The sequence below is a fragment of the Fundulus heteroclitus genome, chromosome 9 (genome assembly GCF_011125445.2).
Source record: "Fundulus heteroclitus isolate FHET01 chromosome 9, MU-UCD_Fhet_4.1, whole genome shotgun sequence".
Taxonomy (NCBI): domain Eukaryota; kingdom Metazoa; phylum Chordata; class Actinopteri; order Cyprinodontiformes; family Fundulidae; genus Fundulus; species Fundulus heteroclitus.
Window position 1 is genome coordinate 33,727,121 of NC_046369.1, and position 22,573 is coordinate 33,749,693.

General features: G+C 41.7%; 1 protein-coding gene across 3 annotated transcripts; it reads left to right on the top strand.

Moving 5' to 3' along the window:
- The first annotated feature begins 9,763 nt into the window (after window positions 1–9,763).
- ube3a (ubiquitin protein ligase E3A) lies at window positions 9,764–21,786 on the top strand. 3 transcript variants are annotated; one of them, XM_012861174.3, is made up of 11 exons: window positions 9,764–10,105; window positions 12,050–12,096; window positions 14,613–14,869; window positions 14,947–16,151; window positions 16,229–16,373; window positions 17,630–17,835; window positions 18,037–18,201; window positions 18,754–18,909; window positions 19,391–19,464; window positions 20,528–20,671; window positions 20,753–21,786. In XM_012861174.3, coding segments are annotated over exons 2-11 (2,475 nt in total). In that variant the 5' UTR covers window positions 9,764–10,105; window positions 12,050–12,094; the 3' UTR covers window positions 20,874–21,786. The 3 variants fall into 3 exon arrangements, with proteins under 3 accessions (XP_012716628.2, XP_021171358.2, XP_035997433.1); XM_021315683.2 differs by lacking the exon at window positions 9,764–10,105 and adding an exon at window positions 10,163–10,291; XM_036141540.1 differs by lacking the exon at window positions 9,764–10,105 and adding an exon at window positions 10,324–10,388.
- Window positions 21,787–22,573: the final 787 nt, after the last annotated feature.

Here is a 22,573-nt window from a genome sequence, read left to right on the forward strand (position 1 = left end):
ATCAAGTCTCTCCAAGCAGCATTCACTCCTCCTGAAAGAGCGTAGAGCCACAGGGACAGTCGTCTGCATTGTCGATGGCTTTGCAGCAATCCCTCATACTGAGCCTGCATTAGGCGACAGTGGAAAGGAAAACTCCCCTTTAACGGGAAGGAAAAACCTCCAATTGAACCAGGCTCAGTGTGAACGCTCATCTACCTCGACCGACTGGGGGTTAGAGAAGACAGAGCAGAGACGCTGATCTAGGAATCCTTTCTATGTTATATGGTAATAGCAGATGATATACCTCCCTAGATGATGTCACAGCTAACAGAACATCAGGCCAGTTGTACCTACTATGAAGGGGGAAAAATGACAGAGAACAAAAAGTTAAAAGCTGAAATGATGACAAGCAATGTAAATTGAGAAGAATAGACCCTGGTGTCCTCCAGCAGCCTAAGCCTAAAGCAGAGATAGCTCAGGGTAACATGAGCCACTCTAACTATAATCTTTGTCAAAAAGCCTAGTATTAAATGTAGACAGGTGGTCTGCCTGACTTTCACCTCTTTATTTTAGTTAGGCAGGACAGTTATTTAGTTTACTTATTTTTAATAGATAAGTTTGATTAATGTTGCTGGAAATTGTATTTATATTTGGAGGTTTTCTGTTGTCATGTTGGCATAAGTCAGGCCTGAAGGCACACCCAGCTCCTCAGTGTAAAAATCCAAGAAAAAAAAATACCTTGTAAATCCATTGTAAAAGTGATATAGCTGTGTGTTGTGGCTGCTTGTGGGCTGAAGCCGATGGGTGAAGCCATAACACGACTTAAGCAGAATGGCTTGCTTTACTTTATGCCCCTCTATACACTGGTTTCCGTAATTTTCTGCATTTTATTAACAATGCAGACAAATGCGCTGACCTCCCTGATAAAGAAGTATAAAAAGCCTTGAAATAAATTATCGCAGCAGCAATACAAATTTGGATAACCCTAAACACTTTGATTAAAAGGGGGATTCTTCTAAGTGAATTTATTCAGTGAAGAAAGAGAAAACATTGTAAGAAATAAATGCATCATAATCAATATGGGCCCAATCAATGTTATCTCTGCTGTTGATACTTTGCATGGCCTCACTTTGCCAACATGGTGTTCAGACTCGTCCTTTAATAGTCCTTAAGATTGCGGCAAACAGACCGAGGGACCTTTGATCTTTCTCTCCAGACCATCCTGTTCCTTTTCACATCAACCCTCAGGTTCCCTACAGGATTTACAGTCACAAGAAAGTATTCACACCCATTCCTTTTTCTATGTTCCAGAATAAATAAATATTTCCCTTGATAGTCCCACAGAGGGGAAAGTTGTCTCTGCATTTAACCCATCACTTAGGGGTCTTGTTCAGGGACCCAGAGTGACTGAGTTTCAAACCAGCAACCTTGTCGGCCTCTTCCAAGACACAAATGCCCACCTCCCTAATGACTAGGCCATTCCTCCCATAGTTAAGCTGTTAACTTATTCTGAAAGAGGGTCATATTTCATTGTTAGTGTAAACAAAATTGTCTACACTGACAAAGTGAAACTATGTCCCAGACATTTTTGTAGATTTATAAAAACGTAAATATTTAAGAACATTGGGTACAGAAGTATTCACACTCTTTCCTATGACTCAGAACTGAGCTCAGGTGTGTCCTGCTTCCACCGACCTCTTTACGATGTTTCTGCAAACTGAATTCAGACCTCTTCGTGCTTAATTCCCCTGACTGGGTATGATCTTGAATGAAACAAACTTGTCTTTATAGAGGTCTCACAGTTCACGTCAGAGCAGAGAGCAAGCAACGATGTGAAAGGAGTAATCAGCCGATCCTGTCTGGACTGTTTAAGGCTCAAATCTCTGGAGGAATGCGAAAATATTTCAGCATCTTTGAACGTTCCCAGTATTAAGGAATGTAAAATATTTTGAACAACCTCAACCCAGCTTTGATACGGCCATAAACCCAAACTGTGTAATCAGCGAGGAAGGCCGGAGGTCAGAGAGGAGAGCTACAACCCAAATGTCACCCAGGAGGAGCTCCAGCGTTCTCGCAGAGATGGAAGAGCTATCGAGAGGGTCAGACATTGCTAATACGCTTCACCAATCAGGCCTTTATGGTAGATTTGTCACTGTGGCATTAACATCAACTCTGGCAATAATAAAACCGATGCAACATAAACATTTGAAAGATTTATTGGGAACAATGGACAAGTTGATGGTTCTTTTAGGATGTGGGGAGGTGAGGCGTAACGATGAGCTTTGTAGTTATGGATTCTTGGTTGCAAAGAAGGAGGTCAAGGAGGACATGAGTGTATCCGCAGACAGGTGCTGGAGACTTGTGGCCTGTTTTGTTTTCTGTTTTTCTTCTGGAGGTGGTGCTTGTGAAGCGATAAGTGTTGGAGGTTGGACGGGCCAGTCAGCGAGCAGGAAGTTTCCAAGATTCACAGAGCGGATCTGAGGCTTTTTCCAACAATCCAAGGCACAGGGAGCAGAGCACTGGAGCGTAGGAACTGGGAAAAAATAAGGGACTGGTTCCTGTAGAGGGAAAACAGCAGCGATTTGCATCAGAACTTAACTTGAACAAGAGCAGGTAGGATTGATTACCGTTCTTGACAGCAAAAGAATCTGGCATCTACCTCAGGAGATCGGCTCCTATTTAAGATCCTCCTGATTGGTCAAGATGACCTGCAGCTGCCGGAGCACATCCTGCGAAGGAAGAGGTAAATGTAGACGCCAACCTGCCCACAGCTCCCTCGATATGATGACACTGGCCTGATGGACATGGCAGCTCACTTTAATTCAGCCAGAAAATCTTCTTAGATATTGTCAGACCGGGGAAACAAAACGCTTTGGTCTAATTAAACTTTTGGGCTTAAACTCCAAGTATGATCTCTAATGAAAACTGGGCACTACTACCGGGATTTTATTCTGCAGCAGAGAACTGAGCAGCTGGTTCATGGATGACGGCAACCAAAAGTTGAGAGATGTTTTGATAAAACCTCCTCCAGAGTGCTTTGGACCTCTAAGGTCCAGCCGAAAATGGCTGATAGATGCCCATCTAAAGAAGAAGATGTTCAGAGTAAGCGCACCAAGCTTGTAAGAAACACTGCTGTCTGCTTCATAAAATTACAAAATACTTAGAAAGCCTACCCATCATGTGTAAATGCTTAAACTTGTAGTAAACTAAGAAAAATGTCTGAAAACATATTTGTCTTTTGTCATAAACTATTTTGTGTCGATTTGAAGAAACCTTTCCTCAAATCGATTTTAACACAAGGTTAAGAACAAGTAATGAAGTGTAGAAAAGTTGAAAGAGTGTGACTGTTTTCAGGAGAAGCTGTAGTTCAGGGGGCAGAGATTTCTGTGGAAGAAGAATGATTGTGAAGCATTCCTATATTAATCTGGACATATTTTCTTGACCGTTGTCCTGCCCGATAATCACCCTTAGGTTTATAGATGGAGGCCACCCGATTATTATTTCAAATGTTCCTTATACCATGAAATCCGACTGGGCTCCCAGGGAATTTAGAAGAGAAGCGGACCCACAGCATCCCAGATCCTCCAACGCACCTAACAGGGAACATGAGTGGTGTTTTCCACATATTTATCCTTTGTGTCACGCTGAACCAGTGTGGAGTGTTTGCTGCCAGAAAACTAATGGTTCCAAAGCTGATTGTGCCACAAGGGATTTTATTAAATCAGAATCATATCTACTAACTACGCAGTTAGATATGCCCCAATGGGTTAGGTCCTCATTGCATGTAAAACATAAAAAAACAGGTTGCTCTCTGACTCTGACACAAGTTCTCACTGGGACCGCTTGACCCTTCACCCCCCAGGGGTCCGTTTCTTTTCCACAGCAGATTTCTGGCTTTTTGTTTCTGAGGTGAGGTCAGGATCCAGGCGTCAGATACTCAGCACCCGGTCAGCTCTCTCCTTCCCCTTGGATTAGGGAACCTTACCAGAGCAGGTTCCTCATTACACACCTCCGCCTCCAAATTGTAAACCGGTTAAATTAATCTGTGTTTGTTTGTTTTTTGTTTTTCCTGCACAATCACCGTTCGCTTTGAAGCCCTCAAGCCATAAAACTCTGAGCAATAATTTGCGAGTTGCATCTGCCCCCCTGTGCACCATCGCAGATAACCGCCACATGCGGCGTGTAATGTTTCTGTTCGTCGTCGTGTTATGAGAATACATATAAAAGATTTATAGTATGATTAAACAGGCTCCACAGTTGAAATAAGGGATTCTTCAGAGTCTCCAATAATTTTCTCTAATTACTTTTCAGGTGATGTACTGGCTGCAGACCACCTATCAGAGCTTAATTTGAATTTTATCAGAGGAAGGGCGTCATTGAGTCTGGTTATTAAAGCCGCCTGGACCCGCACGCTGATGCATTGTTTTAACAAGCTCTTATCAGAGCATTGTTTAAAACTGTTCTAAAAAGGCTCTCGAGGATTGTCACACAGTGCTCTGAACCATTTGAAATGATCAGTAAAGGCTTCTTTTTTTTCTGTGCCAGGACCATCTGTGTTGCTGTTGGTGGAGCCTCCATTCTGCTCCGTCACGTAGGAGCTCCTCAGACAAAGCATAGCTGTGCTTTTGCAGTCGAACTTCCCACTGATACAGGAAGCCGGCCAGCAGTAGCAGCAGGGACGTGCTTTCAGCTGATAACACAAAGAAACACAAACACCTACGAGTGATTTGGGCTCCTTTGGCTCACCTGACGGTCGGTTGGGAGAGGAAACTGCAGCGTGATGCCGGCGTAAACCCAAAAATAACGGCTTGGAACAGTAACCCGCTATCTGTTTTTGTCAGATGTGATGTATGCTTTTGGTTAGAAACTAGCTACAAGTGTAAGAAATCTGAATCAGATTTAAATATAATGCTTGATCCAACACTGATTTGTATGGTGTAAAGAGGATCACTGAGGTTAGAGGGATTTGGTTCTGGAAACAATCAGCAGATGCTGACTTTTTTTCTTCTACCATGCCATGCTGTCCTGTAGACTTAAAGAGACAAATGCTGATCTGAGCTCGTCATCTGAGATCAGCTCCCAGTGGTGAAAAACGAAAGGTTAATTTGGGGTGTTACATTAAGCATAAAGTACTTTTAAAAGAGTATATCTCAAAAGTCCTTTAAAAAAACAACCCAACAACCCATCAACCTATCAAATAAAATGCCTTTCATTTTATATACAAAACTATCCTTTAGTACTGATACACATCATTATCCAACAAGACATTGTTGGATAATAATGGAGGTAGTTTTATTTTACCTAGAGTTAAAACAAAATCAATTCAACGTTCAGTTAGGTACAGGGCAATGTGTGAATGGAATTCACTTCCAAAGACTATCGTACAACAAAACACTCTCTATGGTTTCAAAACTTCACTTAAGAAATGTTACCTTCAAAGAAATTTGGATAGTTAATGGTAATTTTATTAAGGAGATACTGTGTAGGGTTCTTGTTAGCTAGTTCTTTGATATAGATCTATCTGGAGTAGCAACATTTTATGTTAATTATGTTTATTTATTTATGTTACTTTTTAATGATAAATGGTATTAAATGTAAATATGTATTAATTTTTGTGTAAATGTCTTGTATGTATATTGTGTAATGTGATGTAATACATTGTATTGTCACATGGAAGACTGAAGGACCCCAGGAAGAATAGCTTTTAGCTGATGCTGAAGCTAATGGGGATCCAAATAAAACAAACAAACAATTTCAAGACATTTAAAAAGAGGTGAGAAACAAAGTCACTCTCATCAGTCTAGAAAGGGTTACAAAGCTATTTTTCAGGCTTTGGGACTCGACTGAGCCACAGTGAGAGCTATGACCCACATATGAAGAAAGTATGGCGATGTGGGGAACTTTCCTAGGAGTGGCTGGCCTACCAACAACAACAACAACCCATCCAGGAGGTCACGACAAACCCAGAACAACAGCTAAAGCACAATATGCTTGGGGTCAGAATTCATGATTCAACAATAAGGAAGAGATGACATCCATGGGTGAATCCCAAGATCAAAACCACTGCTGGTTAAAAAGAACACATTTGCCAAAGAATACATCTTGAGGATCCCCAAAACTTTGGGGAACATATCCTGTGAACCGACAAGACAAAAGTGAAAGTTTCTGGAAGGTGTGGTTCCTGAACATCCAGCATAAAACCAGGACGGCATTCTGGAAGTAAAAGATGATACTGACTGATAATATGCTGGCTGTGGTGTGACGTCCTGTGGCTGATGCTTCTTCAAGACCCGGATGACTTTAATTTAACTGATCAAATCATGAATTATGCCCTCCACCAGAAAATACTCAAGAACATTGTCCAGTTACCAGTTTGTGAACCCAAGCACACTTATTATGCATTAAAACCATAACCTGGAATAGCTTGTGCTCTAGTCAAGTTTGATTAAATCCAATTGGGATGTTGTGGCATGACCTTAAATTGGTCATTTTAATCACGATAACCCTCCAGGGTGGCTAAATCAAAATGACTCTCCAAAGAAGAGTTGGTTAATGTTTCCTCCACAGCTAAACCACAGCTAAATCATTGCTGCCATGTTACCAGAATTGCTCGATGGCAGTCATTGTTGCACAACAAGTGGCACAACCAGGCACTACGCTTAGGGGACAATTATTATGAAAATTTTCATACAGGGTCTGGATGTTTCCCCGTCTGTTTCCTGTATGCTTTTGTCTGCGTAAGTGCAGCACTTTGTGAATTTGCTCCCTTACATTTTTCTTCTGTATATTTTCTGTTGCCACACCTAAATGCTGCCGATAATCAAACAGATTTCATATCACACAAATATACAAACGCTACAAAGTGCTATTTTGTAGCGTTTGCGTCATGTTTTTGAAGTGAAATGAAAAAGAGATGAGTGGTCAGGTGTGCTTGCAGTGCCCTCTGGTGGTCACAATGAAAACCGCAGCCACGTTTCACACATTTTCTTTTACATTTACAGACTCAAACAAACAGATAACCTTCCTAGTATTACAGGCTTTTTTTATACCTCACTGATTTATTTTAATCTTATTCAGGAACATATTGTGAAAGTATTGCCACACATTGATACATCTACTAATAGCAGCCTCCACACACTCTGTGATGCTTTACTTTGGTATAGTTTGTGTAGCTACTGTGGAAAAGTGCTCCACCAAGTGTAAAACTCTAGATCTGAACTAAGCATTGACAGAATAACAAACATGACTGTAGCGACACAGCATGGCATGGGGATTAACTAATGCACTATTTGAAAAAAGGCCATATAGTGGGAAGGCAGGCACTTCCCCCTACCTGCTGTGTGACCAGATTGATTTATTGTTCTTTAATATGACTTAGAGCCCAGAGAGAGGTAAGAAAACTCTGCCGGGTGTTTGTCTCTGTCACTGAACCAAGAAAGATTGATTCCCTGTGCATTTAAACACTCCGCACCACTTCTATCACCTGTTTTCTTTCTTTTCGGCAAACATTTTGTGAGTTTAGCATAACTTTATTACCACACAGCATACACTGTAATTTTAGAAAGCAGCCAGGGCTATACTGTCACTCTAAATCGACAAACATAGATATTTTAGTGAAGCAACTCTGATGGGGACAATTATTTTCCAAAAGGCAAAACTAGTTTATTGTGAAAATTATAATTTTTACCTGCTCAAAAGTACATTAAACACATTAATGAGATTAATGAAATGAACCAAGTAGTCTGATTTCAAATGAAAAGTGAAAAGGCTTTCTCAGGTTTGTCTTATTAAAAGAAATGCATACACTGTTCTAAACTATTGCAGTCAGCTGTTTTGTTCTATTTTCATGATCAGGATAATATTTGTATGAGAACAGGATATGAGTCACTTGTTTTATTTGGCTAAGGCTTGTAAATAACTTGTTGGTAATCTGGGGGCCTTTTCACTGTGAAATGTAAAACCTTGGTTTATATAAATATATATATATATATATATATATATATATATATATATATATATATATATATATATATATATATATATATATATATATATATATATATATAGAACAAACAGAAGTCTTTCAGGGAGGTGAAGTCAAAATAAACAACTGAGATCATGTGGTTCATCAAGTGTCCACACCATTGGCAAGACAGAAGCCTTATCTTACAAAGAAAAACATCAAAGCTCGGCTTAATTCTGCTACTAGACACTTGATATCTCCCAAACGCATGTGGGAAAATGTGTTATGGTGTAATGAAAACAAGGTTAAACTTTTTGGACATAATTCCACACTGCTCATCACCAAAACAGCAGCGATTCACTTACTTACAGTGAAGCATGGTGGTGGCAGCATCATGCTTTGGGGCTGTTTTTCTTCAGCTGGATCTGGGGCCTTAGTCAGGGTGGAGGGAATCATGAACAGTTCCAAATACCAGTCAGTTTTGGCACAAAACCTTCGGCCTTCTGTTTGAAAGCTGAAGAGGAACTTCATCTTTCAGCACAACAATGACCAAAAGCATGCATCTAAATTAACAAAAGAATGGCTTTCACTGGAATAAGATTGAGGCTTTGGAATGACCCAGTCAGAGTCCAGACCTGAATCCCATCGGACATCTGTGGGGTGATCTGAAGAGGGTTGTGCACAGGAGATGCCCTCACAACCTGTCAGACTTGGAGAGGTTTTGCAAAGAGGAGTGGGCAAATATTGCCACATCAAGATGTGTCATGCTGATAGGCTCCTAAAATAAAGCCAAAGCCGCTGCAACAAAGTAATTTAAGGGTGTGCATATTTACGCAACAAGGTTCTTTTACTTTTCATTTTATATTTTTCCCCTTTAAAGGTTTTAGTTTGTTTTTCAATTGCAATGTACAAGTAAAGGTGGAAAAAGTTGTGAAATAATTTGGCTTGCTGTCATTTTTATGCATCACGGAAACCTGGCATTTGAACAGGGGTGTGTAGACTTTTAATGTCCACTGTAATTGTAGGTTTATATTATATCCTGAAGAGTTTGCCCCACACCTGAGGATTTCTTCACTTTTCTACAAACTCACTGTGATATGCTGTATTGTATGCAATATTTTCATTTATTTATTTGTTTTATTCTTGGTTTCAAGTCAAAACAGGTAACGAAGAAAGATGAAATCTCAGGAAATAAGGCCAAATAAAACATTTTAAGTCAAAATGTTCAGAGTTATGTCAAAATAGCATGACAAGGGAAAAACAGCTCAAAAGTAGCTTTATTTCCAAGAATACAGGCTCGACTGTTTTTAAAAAGCCATGACAGGTTTGTAATTCAAACACAAGTCGGCACAGTTGCTGTATAAGTCGTGTAATGTAGTAGAACAGTTTCAACAATAGCCTGTCCTCTTTAAGATATCATTTAACTTTACTCCCAGTGTTTTGACTTTAATCATGAAATGGCACTTTGACGTTAAAATCTCTTAAAATCTCAGCTTTTTTCTAAACATTTTGACTTCGCTCTTCTAACACCCTCTATTTTATGTTTTGAAGAAATGCTTTTACCTTATCTTTAAATAAGAAAGAGCAACATCCTCCTCCCAGAATTTTCTATTTTTTTGGAACTGATCCCCATCACCACGTCAGAAATATGACATCTCAGGTGGTGGAGCTGCTGTTGCTCCATCTCAACCCTTCACCCCCTTCACTATCCCTTTACATTTTGAGTAGCTGGCCCTTTAAATTCCTGCTGTCGGGCCTGTTTTTACCGGCGGTGTTGCGCGTGCTTTCGTCCCTCCCTACAGTCGTGTGCGTTTTTAATAGTGGCGCGTGAAGCGGAGAGGAGCAACGGCACATGACGTTTGACAGCCTCGCGCTGCATGCCGGGATACAACCTCGCTCTTGTTTACAAGATGACAGAGAAAACTGCCACACGCTGACTCAAACACGCACCATATCTGCTCTTTCTGGCGCTGGCACACCCGAGCCGTGGACACGCGTGGAAAAAACGAGCAGCCTTCTTTAAGCGGAGCCACTGAACCCCGGGCACACGGAGCTGTCGCTCCGAAAAGAGACGTTTTTTTTCAGGTTCCTGTTTTTTCTTCTTTTTTTTTTTTTTTTTTTGCACCGTCACTGACCCACGCAGAGCTATCCATCAAATCACAGGTTGGTGCGCGGGGGGATTATTACCGGGTTACACCACTGCAATAAAAACAGGAGTTAGTTTGAAGGGTTTGGTTTGTCGGACCATGAATGAAAGTTGCGTTTGGTGTCCGCCGTGTTGGTTTGCATTACTGGAATAGAAGCGCCAGTAATAGGAACACAGTCTTACTTCCTTTTACAGTGCGTGTGGTAAGAAAGTTTGCTTGTCTCTTCCTTCTCTAATAGTTGCTGCAGGCTTTCACAGGCTGCCTTTGGATCTTAACTGAGCTGTACACCAGGTCTAAAGGTTAGGAGCTCATTTACAGCCAGGATTTTTATACCAATGATCATTTACTTAGCATGTCTAACCTCTTATCGCCGTGATGGTTGTTGAGGTGCTTTAGACCTTATATGTGGTTTATTAACAGAGGGAATCCCCCTCCCTGCTACACTACAGGTGATCCTTTATCTGTGTGTGTGTATGTGTGTGTGTGTTTGATCTGACCAGCGTTCTTAGCCAATCAAATCACTGCAACTCAGTGATCTTCACACGTTTTGTGCAGCAGTAATTAACCTTTTTCTTTACAGACTACGTATACAGTCAGATTGAACTCTGGGCATCCAGATCTTGTTGAACCAACCTCAGCAGCCTTGACTCCCAACTAGTTATTATGTCTGGCAGCGGCTTCATCCTTCCAGTCGGATTTTTTTAACGGTGCCATGGTACGTCGAGGCGTTTGGCTCCAGCATCCTGCCGCAAAGATGGCTGCCACGTCGCCAGGTGCTGCGGCTGTAAAACAAGCCCAGATCATTCCATCTCCACCGCCGTGCCTCACAGTTGGTATGAGGCGTTTGTGTGCTGATGTGCTGGGGTTTACCCATCATTGTGCCGGGCATCATGGCCGATCATTTCTCCTTGGGTCGCATCTGTCCGAATGGCGTCGTTCCGGAAGTCTTTTGGTTCGTTTCAACTAGGACAGGGGTGTCAAAGTCCAGCCCTCAAAGGCCGATGTCCTGCGACTACTAGATGTCTCCCTGGTCCAACGCACCTGAATCCAATGGCTGAATGACCTCCTCAGCTTTCAGGCGAGTGCTATAGAGTCCTGCTAGAGATCAGTTTGTTTGATTCAGGTGTGAAAGAAGCAGAGACACAACTAAAAGTAGCAGGACACGCCTGAGGACTTTAGCTCGACACCCCCACTCTAGTTCAAGAGGTCTTCTGCTGCCGAACCCTGGAATCAAGCTGTATCTCTTTGTGTCCTGTAGATTTAGAGATGGTGCTCTTGTTTTGTGTGTGTGTTTTGTTTTTTTTGTAATTTGTGCGAGCATGGCACAGAAACTGGCAGCTGTCTCGGATAATTTCCCCATTGTGGGATAAACATTCTCACTGAAGAATTACAGCGCTCATATGGATTGGAAGCGCTCGTATAATAACCCAATAAAGTGACTGCTGTGTGCTCCAGATCAGCAAACTAGCAGATTTTCTGTAAATATAAAGTGTTACAGATAAATGTGGATTGTTATTTTTGAACTGAATCCTGCTTTTGTTGAGGAGCTGACACTTTGCGATGATCAAAACGATCAAATGCTTTTGATTGGTGGGACTTGGCTGCTGTTCTCCCTGTTAAATCCTATGTAAGCAGCAATGGTGGCCTTAGTTTCTCCCGTCTGCTAATGAGTTTTCTCATTCGTCGATTTTGGCAGCAGGAAAACTTTTAGGGAACAAAACTTTTTCCTCTCCACGATTAGGCGTTGTCTCAGATGTAAATGCCATCTTCTTCGTCTTCTGCAAATATGGTTGTGGTTCTTGTGCTCCGCTAATTAATTAGCAAGTGCTTTGTGCAGATTACCATGCATAAAGATTGGTCACCAAAACCTGGACAATTAATTGTGTTAAAAAACAGTAAATATATTTTTTAAAATTCTGCAAATTTTTAATCTTAAACTTTTGCCCAATCATTCTTTCAGCTGACTGTCCACCGGGCCTGAAGACAGGTGTCTGAATCCAGCCGAATGTAAGTCCCTCCATACTTGGATCAAAACCTTTGTTCAGGGTTTGTTTGTTTGTTTGTTATGAACAAATTGTCTCTTATTTTTATGTATTTAATGTTCAGTAGACAAGGCATGGATTGGTATTTCATTTTAATTTACGGTAACCAGGAAAGATTCAGTGAGATTCTATATCTCTTTTACAAGACGGTCAAGGTATACCAAGGTTTTTTAAAAAAGTACAGATTCAAAACCGCCAAAATCAGCCATCATCCTGTTTTCTATGTTTTAAAGTCATTTTAATGAGATTCCAGGGGAAGTGCTGAAGTAACCATAGTTTTCTGTACATTACTCTATGCTCACCGAATGAAGCACATACAAACTTACTGCTGCCCCTCCCTCACCTGTTGCTGGTTAGGGTCTGAGTAGAAAGACAAATTTAGCTATTTTGATATGTTCCTGGTCATGAAGAACTAGAACTGGTCATGGTGTGGAAACCAACGATGGGATGCTCCTCACTTTTATTAAGGATACACTTTGAATAGTGCCTCTGCACACAGACCTAAAAACAATACTATTTCCATTCCTTGTTACACTGTGAGAATCTTATGTCGTCCCTTCACTACAGACTAAGTGCTTTGCGTGTATCCATTACAGTATCCACAGGCTCTAAACCTCTTCGCTTTTTGTCTCATTACAACCACAAGCTTCAATATCTTTCTCTGTGCCAAAAAGTGAAGAACCAACGAAGAGTAGGGCACAACTATAATGTAGAAGAAACATTAAACAATTGAGGTCAGCATTAGGATTCTGCAAAATACAATCCACTGCAAACCCAATTGGCAGATCAAGTCCATTTGCTTTTAATGTAACCTCAACATGAATCCATCTATTATGTAAAGGCCTCAGAGCAGAAAATCTTGGAGCACATGAAGCTCAAGCAACACAGCAAACAGATCCTGATAAATGTCTGGATAAATCTCAAATTGAGCTAGGTTATATAAAAAAAAAAGTATCCAAGCTTTGATCATCTCAAGTGTCATCATGCCAGAATGGAAAGAGATCGGCACAGCAGCAGCGCTACGGAGGTGGGACCTTCCAGCTACTGAGACAGGCCCACCAGGGAAAGGGGCTGGTACCTCTGGAGGAGCTGCAGAGATCCACAATAACTTTCTATTCCACTTAGGGCTGGGCAATATATCGAGTGTTTAAAAATATTGAGATATTTTAAGATGTTTTTATGGGGATGGTCTATGTTGGGTTATAATTATACTTTTATGTATTCCATCAGGATATTTTTCAGCTGTTTCTCATCATATCAACAACATCATATAATTTCTGCCTTTAACCAGAAGTCACTGTGTAGATCTCGTCCTATTTACAATGAAAGAAATCACAAAAAAGGGTGTTTATTAACATTTTTCTTTGTGAGAAAATTTTAATTTATCGACAATAATTTTGCCCTGATTGAAGACAAAAAGTCTCCATCTGCATCAACCACACAAAGTCAGTCCAAGGGCCACACTTTTGAGACCCCTGGGTTAGAGGATCTGTGATAGGATAAACACACTGAAGAAATCCAGCTTTTATGGAAAAGTGGCTAGAAAAAAAGAGTTATTTGAATGAAAGGGATAAGACCTCGTATTTGCTGTTAACCACAGGCCATGCAGGGGGTATAGTTAAACACTCTGGTGCGATGAGGCAAAAATCACATCATCTAAATACATCATCTGGCTGTGGGGAAGTTTTTCTTAAGCAGGGACAGGGAAGTCGATATGTAGATGGATTAAGGTAAATACAGAAACAATCTGGACAGAAACATGTTAGAGGCCTCAAAAGACCCGGAACTAGGGCAGACACTGCAAAAAGGGAAGTAGAATCTAGTAAAAATTTTCTTGAAATTAGTGTATTTGCCCTTGATTTGAGCAAATAAATAAGATGATCTGCCAATGATTTTTGCACTTAAAATAGGAACTCTATCATCTTATTTCAAGTGCAGTCTATCAATATTCCTATTTTAGGGGTAAAAATACCCTTTCCATTGGCAGGTAAGATTATTTACCTGTTCAAATCCAAGACAAATGCACTGATTTCAAGAACATTTCACTTACTTTTGGTTTCCTTTTTGCAGTGGAGGTTCACCTCCCCTCTGCTGGGGGATGACCATAAACACACAGCGAAAGCATATTCCTATGTTAGAATCAGCATAAGTCCAGATTTAAATTCAATTGTGAATTGAATTTAAGTCTTACTGAGTTTGAGATATATTTTAGAAAGAAGGGTAAAAATTTCAGACTAAATGCAATAAGACTTTTATTGAACTAAATTGTAAAAAACAAACAACTGTTTAATTTTTCTTCAGCTTCACAGTTAGTCGGTGTTGAGCTATTACATGAAACACACAGAGTTTTGTGTTGGCAACGAGACAATATGTAACGTTCAAAGAAACCCGGTGCGTTTGAAAGGGCCTGCATGCACTATGAAACTGCACAGGTTGTAAAATAATCAGTCTGAGCTCCCCTTTAATCTTTGTTTTCTGCAGGAACAGAGCGACTGCAAAGCGCTTAATCGAACGCTACTTTCGACAGTTGACTGAAGGCTGTGGAAATAGCAACTGCGCCAATGAGTTCTGTGCCTCCAGCTCAAACTGTCAGCCTCTGGAGAAAAATGCAGCAGCCGCTAAAGCCCTGGACCTGTTTAAGGTTAACGCCAAACTCTGTGACTATTACCCCGCTGTGGAGTCCGGCTCGGATGAAAACGCTCCGATGGGGAGTGAGATGAGCGCCGGAGAGTTCTCAGGTACTTTAAACTGGACCCTGGGTTCTCATGGACGCAGCGTTTTGAATCCGCTTTAATCGTTTGCTTTGCACTTGCAGATGTTCACTACCTCACAGAGAGCACCGTGTGCAGGATCCTGAGCGTCTGCGAGGAAGAGGGGAATTGTTCTGCTCTCGTTCGCGTCGTCGGCAGGATATTCTCCAACGCGGATGCCCTCATAAAGAGTTTCCGTAAGGAAGAAGCGGGCGCCCCCGAAAGCCTCGATTCTCTTAAATCAAAAGAAGAAGAGAAACAGAGCGACCAGTCCCCAGAGAAGAAGGGCTCCTCCTCCGCTTCCTCGCCAGACGAAACGCCAAATGGGATTCCCGACTCCTCCGAGCCCACGGTGGACATCGACGCAGTACGGAGGGTCTACAGCAAACTTCTGTCCATCGACCAGGTGGAGTCCGCTCTGGTGAACGCCCTCATTTACCTCACTCCGAACGTGGAACTTGACCTGGAATACCTTGACGTGTACGAGACGAACCCCGACTATCTGAACATCTTCGTCATCGTGATGGAGAACGGCAACCTCCACAGCCCAGAGTACCTGGAGGTGGCGCTGCCTCAGTTCTGCAAGGCGATGAGCAAGCTGCCGCTGGCCGCTCTCGCCCGGCTCGCCAAGCTCTGGTCCACGTACGGCCTCCCGCACGTCCGGCGGATGATGGAGACCTTCCAGCAGCTCATCACGTTCACCGTGGTCAGCAACGAGTACGGCGCCGAGAACCTGGTCAACGACGACGAGACGGTGGTGGCTGCGACCAACTGCCTGAAGGTGGTCTTCTACGCCAGCATCCTCGGCGGGGAGGTGGACGTGGAGCACTACGAGGAGGAGGAGGACGACGAAGACCCCGAGTCGGACGAGCTGACGCTGCACGAGCTGCTGGGCGAAGATCGGCTCTACAAGAAGGGCCCGCGGGTGGACCCCCTGGAGAAGGAGCTGGGCGTCCGTCCCGTGGACAGCATAAAGCCCCTCATCCCGTTCGAAGATTTCGTCAACGAATCTGTGAACGAGGTGATCGAAATGGACAAAGACTTCACCTTCTTCAAAGTCAACGCCGAAACCAAGTTCTCCTTCCAGAGCTGCCCCTTCATCCTCAGCGTCATCACCAAGAGCCAGGGGCTGTACTACGACAACAGGATCCGGATGTACAGCGAGAGACGCCTGACGGCTCTCTACAGCATGGTGCAGGGCCAGCAGCCCAACCCCTACCTCAGGCTCAAAGTGCGCCGAGACCACATCATCGACGACGCCCTCGTCAGAGTGAGTCACGCCGCGTCTGAAGGGGACCGGTCCCCGCGTGCCTGAATCCTCGGTGGTTACGTTGTTTTATCTTTCAGCTGGAGATGATCTCCATGGAGAACCCGTCTGACCTGAAGAAGCAGCTGTACGTTGAGTTCGAGGGGGAGCAAGGCGTGGACGAGGGCGGAGTCTCAAAGGAGTTCTTTCAGCTGGTATTGGAGGAAATCTTTAATCTGGACATAGGTGAGGAACGCCTACGGCTTCTGTTTGGTGTTAATGCATGCTTTCCACATCTGTGCTGAGCTTTACCCTAAACCAGGCCACATCCGCCAAAACGTGTCAGCAGAACGATACGCAGTCAGCTTTCTGTCACATATACTGTCTGGATTTGAGGTCTGTCATCCGACCCGAGCTGGGGATGTTGTTTTAAATCCCAACTCTGCTTTAAACATCTCCACACTTTTCTCCAGGACCTGCCCGATTTGGTCCTTGGTCTTCACGATGCTGTTTGTTCTCTAATGTTTGCTAACAAACCTAAATTAGATTGTGGACTCCCGTTTACCCATTAGGCACACCTAAGGGTGTGCCTAAGTAGCGTTCGATTAAGCGCTTTGCAGTCGCTCTGTTCCTGCAGAAAACAATGATTAAAGGGGAGCTCAGACTGATTATTTTACAACCTGTGCAGTCTCATAGTGCATGCAGGCTCTTTCAAACGCGCCGGGTTTCTTTGAACGTTACATATTGTCTCGTTGCCAACACAGACCTCTGTGTTTAATGTAATAGCTCAACACCGACTAATAACTGTGAAGCTGAAGAAAAATGAAACAGTTGTTTGTTTTTTACAATTTAGTTCAACAAAAGTCTTATTGCATTTATTCTGAAAATTTTATCCTTCTTTCTCAATTTCTCAAACTCTGAGGGTGGCTGTTTGCAATGCATTTTATCTGGGGCTATCAAGAGTTAGGGGGGCTAGATTGAAACACAGACCCCGCTTTTCAGGTTTTTAAAACTGTTTTCTATATTTGCATATCACATAAAATCCCAAAAGATTTTTGTGAAGCATGAAAAATGTTTTTACAAAGAACTGGTCATCTGTTATTAGTGGTATTTTAAAGTTGGAAGACTGTTGTTTTCAAATCAAATTAGTTTTTTGTTTGTAAGTTAATATCAATGTAAATATTAGTGTTAGAGAGGCAGATGAAACCCATCATATCGATCACATCGATCGAAAATCGTAAGACTAAAGGCAAATGTCGTATCGTCATCCAAACAAATGGATATAACCTAGTATCGTGATAAAGCTGGTGATTTACACCCTAGCTTTTACCTTTACAAGGCACTGTCATTGTTGTTATGCTTGATATGATCTCATTCACAAAGATACTTTTTAGTTCCTGCACTGGTGTACCTCTGTTGTGACGTTTCCTCAGTTCAGTGTGGCTGTGCAGAAATGATCCGACTCTCACATTCACTTCCTTGTAAATGACTTTCTTTAACAGGGATGTTCACCTATGACAACGACACCAAGCTCTTCTGGTTTAATTCATCCTCCCTGGAGAACGAGGCGCAGTACACGCTCATCGGAATCGTTCTGGGCCTCGCAATTTACAACAACTGCATCCTGGATGTTCATTTCCCCATGGTGGTCTACAGGAAGCTGCTGGGGAAGAAAGGGACCTTCCTGGACCTGTCAGACTCACATCCAGTACAGTAAACCTTCTCTGACTCTGATGCTGTTAATGCGCTGTAATGTTACTGTTCCTGACTAAATCAGTCTGAAAATTTCAGGAATTTTTAGATGAAAATTCTCCGTACTGAGAAAATAGTCTTTTGTTGTTGATGTTTTTTTTTGCTTTAGAACTACGGTGGCCCTTCCGGTCACGTCTTTCTCACATCTTTTTGGCAGGCCCTCTATCAGAGTCTGAAGGAAGTGCTGGAGTATACTGGCAACCTGGAGGAGGACATGATGCTCACTTTCCAAATATCCCACACAGACCTTTTTGGAAACCCCATATTATATGACCTGAAGGAGAAGGCAGACCAGATCCCTGTTACCAAGGAGAACAGACAGGTGAGAGAATAATATCAATTCATAATTTTATGCTGGTTTTATTCATTATATCCGATCGGGGCATAATAGTTTCTTGAATTTACTAAAAAACTGACATATGTAGACAGTTTTTAGTAACATCATTCCCAGCTATGAATCCTGACTTCTAACTTGTACCTGTTGGAATGATGGCGAGCAACACTACGTTTTTCATTGTCTCCAGTTCTTTAGAAATGCGTTGGTTTTACTCCGCCTCCAACACAAAGCATCCCCTACGCCAAAGGATCTGTTTTTAAGTCATGTTCTGCTGGTTCCTCCTTTAACTTAAATGTGTGTTTCACAAGAACAAAAACAGGAAGAGGGTGAAGACGAGCTAACATGAAATGAGTCACAAACCAAGCTGAGTTTCCTGGATAGTGCCGTCTGAAAATGGCCTCATCCATGACAACATCCTATGCTCACTGATTTGTCATTTCTAGAAGAAAAAAACAGCAACGCTGAAAGACAATCCTTTAACCTTTTAAACATGCTGTTTTCTGTGTGTGTGTGTTTGTGTGTGTTTGTAATTCACAGGAATTTGTTCATCTGTATGCAGACTACATCCTGAACAAAAGTGTGGAGAGCCAGTTCAAAGCTTTTAAGAAAGGCTTCCTGATGGTCACAAACGAGTCCCCGCTGAAATACTTGTTCAGACCGGAGGAAGTGGAGCTCCTGATCTGTGGGAGCAGGGTGAGAAAAATCTGCTCACATCTGGAAAGCCAATTCTACAGCAACAAAACCTCCATTCTCAGTGTTATGCATTTAAGAAGAGCTGAAAGCCTAGAATTTGAACAACAGCACTGTAGAATAAAATACTGTTTTAGACCGCTAGTAATAATGATTGCAACGATCCCAGCATGTTGCATCCTTTAATCTCCTCAGTTTACAAATGATTAAAAGGGTGAAAAGAAGAGAGATGCAACACAGCAGCAAACATGCCCAGCCCCCATAAATTTGATTGACAGGATCAAATTCTAGATTTGTTCATATTTGCAAATAAAGCAGGGTTAGTTGGTTAGTGAAATATTCAAGTGAATAATTTTATACATTTTTATGTTTTCGTTTAAATGTGTAAAATAAATAGCTTTTTAAGATATGTTAAAACAGGAACTTTAGATCTACTGTTCAGTGATTTATTAGATTATGTAACTCTCTTTCTCTTATTCCGCAGAAACTTGACTTTGAGGCGCTTGAAAAGACAACAGAATATGACGGAGGATACACCAAGGACAGTCAAATTATCAAGTAAGTCCATTCGATAAAAAGAGGTTTTGAAGCTGGAGGACTGTAATGATGTTTTCTGAAAACAATTAGAGATTAATCCTTTATAGACACTTTAGGACAAGGTTTGTAGTTTACAAAAGGTACGTGAGTGCTCAATCATGACCTGTCTGCAGGTGAAGCCAGAGAGCGTTCTTTAGAGGCGTGAAATCATGACCAGCTTAACTACATCGTAAGACAAGAGTCCTGGTTTTTAGGCATCTTGTTTGCCCAGAACCAATTTTTCAATCTACTGGCTGACGTAAAAAATAACCTTGTTAACATGAGATAACAACATCAATATCATCATAACAAGATTTTTATTTTTGATAGGAGTCCACGAGGTTATACCCAAGGTGAGCCTAGTGGCAGTCGCTGGGATTGCGCTCAGGCGGCGTCCTCTGGCTTAATGTTTCAGCTGGTGTATTTATGTTTTAAAGCACATTGAATGGTTTATCTCGTTTATACGCAGTCTGGAAAAATATGAAATGTCAGTAATTTCCATATCTGGATAATGATGGAGAAATACTTGTATTTCCAGACTTTACTCCTTCTACTGCCAAAAGGTTGTGACCTTCCCTCTGTTCTCCCCTTCATTGTGTCCTTTTTTTCCTTGTTTCCTACTTTCCTTCCTTCCGTCCTTCCTCCCTCTTCTTCTTCTGATGTCATTCCTTACTTCCTGTATTCTTCCTGTCATTCGTACAAGGAAGTGAGGAATGACATACTGAAGTATGTCATTCCTCACTTCCTTGTGCCCTTCCTCACTCCCTTCCCCATTTATCTTCTCCCTTCCTGTTTTCCTTGTTCCTTTAATTTTTTCCTGCCTGATTCCTTAATTCCAGTCTTGTGTGCTTCTTTCCTTCTGGTTTCTGATCGTTCCAGGTTCTATATTTAAAGTTGCCCTTTGTAGAAATATCTGCCTTAAATTCATGGTGAAGTTTAGTATTTTAAACCACCGAGAATGCCGGGAAGTTCTGTCTCGAAAAAAACGTAAATTTTACAAGACAATTGTGTAGGAATCCTGAATTAATGTTGTTTTTGATTGCAGAGATTTCTGGGATATTATCCACTCATTTGGAGAGGACCAGAAGCGGCTTTTTCTTCAGTTCACCACGGGCACAGACAGAGCACCGGTTGGAGGTCTCGGCAAATTAAAGATGATCATCGCCAAGAATGGCTCTGACTCGGACAGGTACAGCTGATCCAGGCAACGTTCTGTTGAATTTCAATGCGCTCGGCTCTAATTGACTTTTCCCGTTGCGGTTTATTGCAGGCTACCGACCTCTCACACCTGCTTTAACGCCCTGCTGCTCCCTGAATACTCCACCAAGGAAAGACTGAAAGAAAGACTCCTCAAGGCCATCACCTACGCCAAAGGATTTGGAATGCTGTGATGGATTCACAGAGAGAGTTTTCTGTCTGTGTGGAAAAAGAAAAAGGGAATACCACCAAAACACACAGGGAGACTTGAACAATCTGCAAGATGCTGTAGTAACTCTGTGCCTAATCAATCGCTCAAAGATAACTCCACTGTTAGCCTTCCATGCTGAGCCTTCACTTGCTTTTTTTAACTTTTAACTTTGTCACTCGTGTAGGCAATAGAAATCCCAAAGAAGTTAAAATAGCACTTCAGCCTTCCCCCCCACACACACACATTTTGGTCCTGAAAAGGCAAAATCCATATTTAATTTGTGAAACTGTGAAAGTGCGCTTACACAAAGTAGCACATAAAGTATATTTATGAATTTAGTTTGACTTTGTCTCTGAAGTTTATACGATGTAGCAGTATTTGGTCCTTACTGGCCGTGATGGTGCTCCTTGGCTATGATTGTCAGTTCAGGATACTGAGGTGAAGCCTTTTATATTACCTGCTAATAAATATAGCCTCACTGAAAAAAAAAAAAACGTGTTTTCTGGTGAGAGCGATGATTAAAACCTTTGTGCTGTGCCTCCTGTATCAGATATGAACCGAATATAGTTTGCTGTGAACCTGATATGACAGTGTCGTTTTCCGCGGTGTGCAGGGTTTTAAACTGTTTTAAAAATGAATTAGTGGCTGTTTTTAGTATGTCAAATCTGGGGGGGGGGGGGGGGAGGGGTTTCTCTTCTCTTGACTCGTTTCCTAAGAGGTACTGTTTTGCACGTCTATGTGCAGATGCCAAACTTGCAGGGCCTATTTAAAGGGGGACAGGGACAATAAATGTTTGATTTGGCCAAGTAGCTCAGGTATGTAAAGAATTTGCAGAAATGTGAAAACCCTTCTGTAAACTCTCCAATATGCAAGCTAAATAAAGGTGAAAAATATTAGCTGTGTTGTAAATTCCTGTATTTACACAGTATAGAAATATGTGCCACTCTTAATTTGATCACCAGCTAAGCCATGTTTTTTTTTTTTTTTTTTTTTTGTATGGTGAAAAAATCTGTGACAAAACGAACGACTCTGGGAAGCCATCCGTAATGCACATACGCTCACGTTACACTTAACTCACCTCATCATCCCGATGTCTTGAAGTGGCTCCAACTGGTGGCAGCTGAACCTACTTTCTGATTCATTTAGCTATTAACCCTACGGCCACTTGGGGGCACTCATAGAGCTTGGAACATCCCCAGAGGAACAATTCATTGTTGGATTTGGTTTTAATTTTTTTTTATAAAACCAAAGTGTAGGTTTGGCTGTTACTGGTGAAATAGGACACTCTGAAATCTACTCCATCCTTCATCCCAATTTTCCACTATACAAAAGGAAGTCATATGAATAGTGACACTTAAAGTCTTAAGAGGTGACAGGATTAGTTGTTTCACAAAGTGCACTTCATAACCTAATGTATGGACCCATAAAACGTGTTTTTTTTATTTGCCAGCTAAGCTAATGGCAGTCACTATTATTACACCTCCATATTTGACTACCCTTTGACAATAATTTTGGAAATCCATCGTTCATATAATGCAAATGAGGCCAAATAAGAGTTTTTAGCAGCTCCGAGTTGCTTATTGAGAACGGTCTTAGATTGAACTTTGCTACACTGCAAAAAGGGAACTCAAAGTAGGTACATTTTCCTTGAAATTTGTTTGTTTTTCCTTGATTTGAGCAGGT